At 41.9% G+C, this 2904-nt stretch overlaps 1 protein-coding gene across 1 annotated transcript; it reads right to left on the minus strand.

Annotated features, from left to right (window-relative positions):
- Positions 1–1557: 1557 nt before the first annotated feature.
- LOC106080321 (dopamine D2-like receptor) lies at positions 1558–2904 on the minus strand. Its single transcript, XM_013241662.2, has one exon. The coding sequence runs from the start codon at positions 2902–2904 to the stop codon at positions 1558–1560; it is 1347 nt and encodes a 448-aa protein (XP_013097116.2).

Raw genomic sequence — 2904 nt, forward strand, 5'->3', positions numbered from 1 at the left:
GCTGTGCGGGCTAGGGCACTTAGCTGTGCGGACTAGGGCACGTAACTGTACGGGCTAGGGCACGTAATTGTACGGGCTAGGGCACGTAGCTGTGCGGGTTAGTGCTGAGTAGCTGTGCGGGCTAGTGCACGTAGCTGTGCTGTACGGGCTAGGGCACGCAGCTGTGCGGGCTAGGACACGTAGCTGTGCGGGTTAGAGCTGAGTAGCTGTGTGGGTTAGGACACAAAACTGTGCGGGCTAGGGCACGTACCTGTGCGGGCTAGTGCACGTAGCTGTGCGGGCTAGGGCACGTAGCTGCTAGTCACGTTATTTGACTGCTCTTCCTGAGTCATTTCGTAGTCTTTTTATTTTAATGTGTGTGTGATGAGCTCTCGTGGTTTCTCCGGAGACCTGGTTTACTAATGGAGAGACATTTCGTTTACAAAGGGCAGAACCGCACGTTAAATAGAAATAACGTCGTTTACATTACTGCACGCTCTGCTTCACAACGATTTAAAAAAGATAAGTGAAGACAAAACAGAAAAAGGGCTTTACAGTCACATTTCAGATGTACCTCAGTAAACTTTTTAAATTATCAAAGCAGAGGCGTAGTGAGAAAAACGTGCGCCCGTGTAAAGGTATTTTATTGACACCCGCCCCCATTTTCCATGATTATCACATAAAGATATAGACTGCTTGTGGCGCCCTCATGAAGGTGGCGCCCGGAGCTTCGTGGCCCGTGCCCTATCCCTTCACTACGCCTCTGAATCAAAGTTACCGACGTACAAAAGCGATGTTTTGTTTCAGTAATGATCACATTTCATATTCAAATATTATTAATTTGACATACAAATTATTGTTGATAATTATTCGGTTTTCTCTTTGTTTATTCATCACTAGTATATTCTTCTGTTTCAATGGTCAGTTCTTAAAATGTAAACATTATTGTTTTGTACTCAATAAGAAAATTCCAAATCTTCATTACAATCTTAAGTAAAATCTTTCATGTGGTAAAAATAAACAATTTGAATTTCTTTTTTTTTTTTTTTTAATCTTTGTCTAAATGTCAACTGTGTTTGTTTGTTTAATTCTTTTCACTACCAGCGCAGCATATGGCCGCAACACTACTTCACCATTGGATTCATTTCAGGGTGATTCACCTTATCTGGGTTCATGCGAGACCTGTCCTAATAATTGGCCCGAATACTGACCTGTGGTCAGTAGAAACGATTGGTCTCGGTAGAAACCAATAGTTCGTTGTCACGTGACAGGTCAGTGTTCAAGTCAACTATGACGATTCTATACTTTGCACTTATGATATTTATGATTCTATTCTTATATCTGAAGGTATTCATAGTGGTATTTCATCAGTGTTATATATCTGATGGTATATAGTATATAGTATTACCATTTCATGGATAGTCATCACTGAATGTTTATGAACCGTCTCTGGTGTGAAAATAAATAAGGGTTAAAGTTGTAGGTTGTTTTATAGTTTATTTTATTGCGCTTATAAAATACATAAACAACAAAAATAAACATCTTTCTTGTGTGTGTGTGCAATAAGTAATAGGTTACCTAATTAATGTATAAAGATAATTTCACAGCTTGCCAAATATCACGATGGAAACAAAAGAGTATCGGGCTTAACGCAGCGTTTGCATAGCCCAGCCAGGTAACAGCTAGAATGATCCAAGCTGGCAGTGGCTTTGCTAAGATATAGGAGAGCGTGGCAGCGAGGCTCAGAGGCAGCCAGCAGAATATAAAAGAAGCAACTAGAACGGCCAGAGTCCGCTCTGCATTCAACCTTGCGGACAGGTTTTTCCGGACATTAGTATTACTGGAATGACACGATCCGCCATCTTGTTCCTTGGTGGAAGTCTTTTCCTTCTGTATACTAGAATCGTCATAGTCTGAATTTTTGTGTGCATTGAATATGATGAAATTTGGTGCACAGTTGTGAGTAGGAACTTTATTCTCAATTCTGCTAATTGTGTTACTCGAGATAGTGTCAGGAGAGGAGTCATTTCTGATTCTGCTTGAATCGCTGCTTGTGTGGAAGCTACCTCCATTATAGAAAATCGTTTTTAAAGATATCGTTTGGAAGTTTTTTACCTTATTTAGTGTCATTTTTCGAACTGATTTTAAACTTCGCCCACAATACGGTGCAGTTTTCTTTAATTGGCTGATTTGTCTAAAAACTTTAAAATATAAAACTGAAGTGATAACTATCGGAATATAGAGCGTCAGTGAAACGTTTGCAATAAACAAGATGGAGACTTGAACTGGCCTTGAACTTATCCCACAATGCTTAATCTGCTCCAAGGTTAACATCTGAAATCCGCTGACCGATAAGAAAATGGTCAAGATCAAAGGTAGGCTGATAAAAACACCAAAGATGATGAATTTATTTCTGGCCGGAAGAGTCCTGTAGAAAAATGGCCAGCAGACGGCTATGTACCTATCGATAGCCAGCGAGGTCATGTTGTACATTGACAGCGTGCACCAGAAGACGTTCAGACAGCTGCGAACTTTAAAGACCTGCAATCTCGAGGACCAGTGATAGTTCTGAACGAATTCTATCAGCGACAGAGGCAGGGTGATCGAGCCGAGAAAAAAGTCCGTAAAAGCCATGACACCCATGAGAAAAACTGAAGTGGGGCTGTCGTCCTGTGGTGAGAAGCCGATCCCTGCAGATCGCCTTGAGCGATGAACTAGCCGCCAGCGCACTATGGCTTTCAGAACAATTGCGTTGGAGGTTAATGCAAAGATGGTGAGAGAGACCAGCACGACCGCAAGCAAGATGTGAACCGTGGGATGCCCCACGATGGTGTGGTGAGTATTCTCTTCCAAGATTGAGCAATTCAGCTCTTGAGACGGAGTTGCGTTGAATGTCGCGAATCCGCTGCTGTAGACTAAGCCCAT

This window comes from Biomphalaria glabrata, chromosome 17 (assembly GCF_947242115.1).
Source record: "Biomphalaria glabrata chromosome 17, xgBioGlab47.1, whole genome shotgun sequence".
Lineage (NCBI taxonomy): Eukaryota > Metazoa > Mollusca > Gastropoda > Planorbidae > Biomphalaria > Biomphalaria glabrata.